This window comes from Peromyscus eremicus, chromosome 4, assembly GCF_949786415.1.
Source record: "Peromyscus eremicus chromosome 4, PerEre_H2_v1, whole genome shotgun sequence".
Classification (NCBI taxonomy): Eukaryota; Metazoa; Chordata; class Mammalia; order Rodentia; family Cricetidae; genus Peromyscus; species Peromyscus eremicus.
Window position 1 is genome coordinate 65,273,203 of NC_081419.1, and position 1,545 is coordinate 65,274,747.

The window sequence follows — 1,545 nt, forward strand, 5'->3', positions numbered from 1 at the left end:
TTAATGGTCACCAGAAATATTAAACAATCTTCTCCACGTTTTCCTGATGGCATTCTTCATTTCTTTATTCCTGAAAGTATAAACTATAGGATTCAACAATGGTGTCAGGACATCAGCAAATATTAACACATTCTTTTCAAAAGATAATGCAGAAGTATTTCGTGCATATATTAATATGCATGGGACAAAGAACAAAAGCACAACAGTAATGTGGGATCCACAGGTGGAGAGAGCTTTACGCCGCCCTTCAGAGCTGTGAGATCTCAGAGAGAACAAGATGATACCATAGGAGACAAGCAATAAGGAAAAAATGATGATGCAGATAGACCCACTGTTGGCAAACACTAAAATGACAAAAATATGTGTGTCAGTGCAGGCAAGCTTTAGTAACGGGAACAAGTCACATATGAAATGATCAATAAAATTGGGTCCACAGAAGGGCAGCTGCAATGTGAAGATAATTTGTATGATAGAATGCAAGAAGCCTCCTGCCCAGGCTACTCCCACCAGAATGCCACACACCCTCCTGTTCATGATGGAAGAATAGTGAAGGGGCTTGCAAATGGCCACATAGCGGTCATAGGCCATGGCTGACAGGACAATCACTTCGGCCCCTGCAAAGAAGTGACTAGCAAACAGTTGTGCCATGCAACATTCAAAGGAGATAATCTTCCTCTCATAGAAGAAATCTATAATCATCTTGGGTGTCATTACAGAAGAAATGCATGCATCCAAGAAAGATAGAAAAGACAAAAAGAAGTACATGGGGGTACCAAAGAGTGAGGGACTGTATACAATTGTTACCACAATTATCATGTTGCCCCCAATAGTTGCAAGGTAAACAAACAAAAAGAAAACAAATAATATTTTCTCAACTTCTGGGTTCTGTGAAAGACCAAGAAGTATGAACTCAGTGACAAAGCTCTGGTTTAACATTATTCTTGAGAAAATGTGCAAAATAAATGCATTCATATAAACCTGAAATTATGAGAAAATTTTTCTTCACATATTTTTAATATTATAATCAGTAATGAAATAATGCAAAAAATGCTCAGTATTCAACTAACTTGTCAACAGTATGTGGCAGGAGATCATATTTCTATTTCATTTGTGCAAAAGATATTAAGATCAAACAAAAAATATTATTAATTTTGAGACTTTGGAGACACAGGTGACAGCACACATTACCACTTAAAAGACTGAAGAGGATGATGGTTGGGATATTTCATCTCAGTGAGAACTTCAGAGTACTGATTGGTTTTCCACAGTCTACTTCTCTATATAGTTGTTAAAGAACCTGTTACTTTGTTTTGTATGAGTGAGGAATCTTGATAAGCCAAAAGGGTAGATGAAGAAGGTATAGAAGTTAATGGATCAATGACCTACAAATGAAAATTAGTGACAATCACATAGATGAAAAGAGAAATAACTTATTGAATATAATTTCTATTCTTGAGACTTGAATATTTACCAATTATGTATACAATGAAAATTTGATTAAATAAATGCAAGATGTATAGTTTGAATTCATATGAATTTACTATA

General features: G+C 35.3%; 1 protein-coding gene across 1 annotated transcript; it reads right to left on the minus strand.

The window, feature by feature from the left end:
- Positions 1-972, minus strand: LOC131908325 (olfactory receptor 4C15-like). Its single transcript, XM_059259378.1, has one exon. The coding sequence runs from the start codon at positions 970-972 to the stop codon at positions 1-3; it is 972 nt and encodes a 323-aa protein (XP_059115361.1).
- Positions 973-1,545: the final 573 nt, after the last annotated feature.

What these genes read in the sequence shown, in the direction of transcription:
- LOC131908325 (XM_059259378.1), bottom strand. Translation starts at nt 972, where the DNA reads ATGAATGCATTTATTTTGCACATTTTCTCAAGAATAATGTTAAACCAG.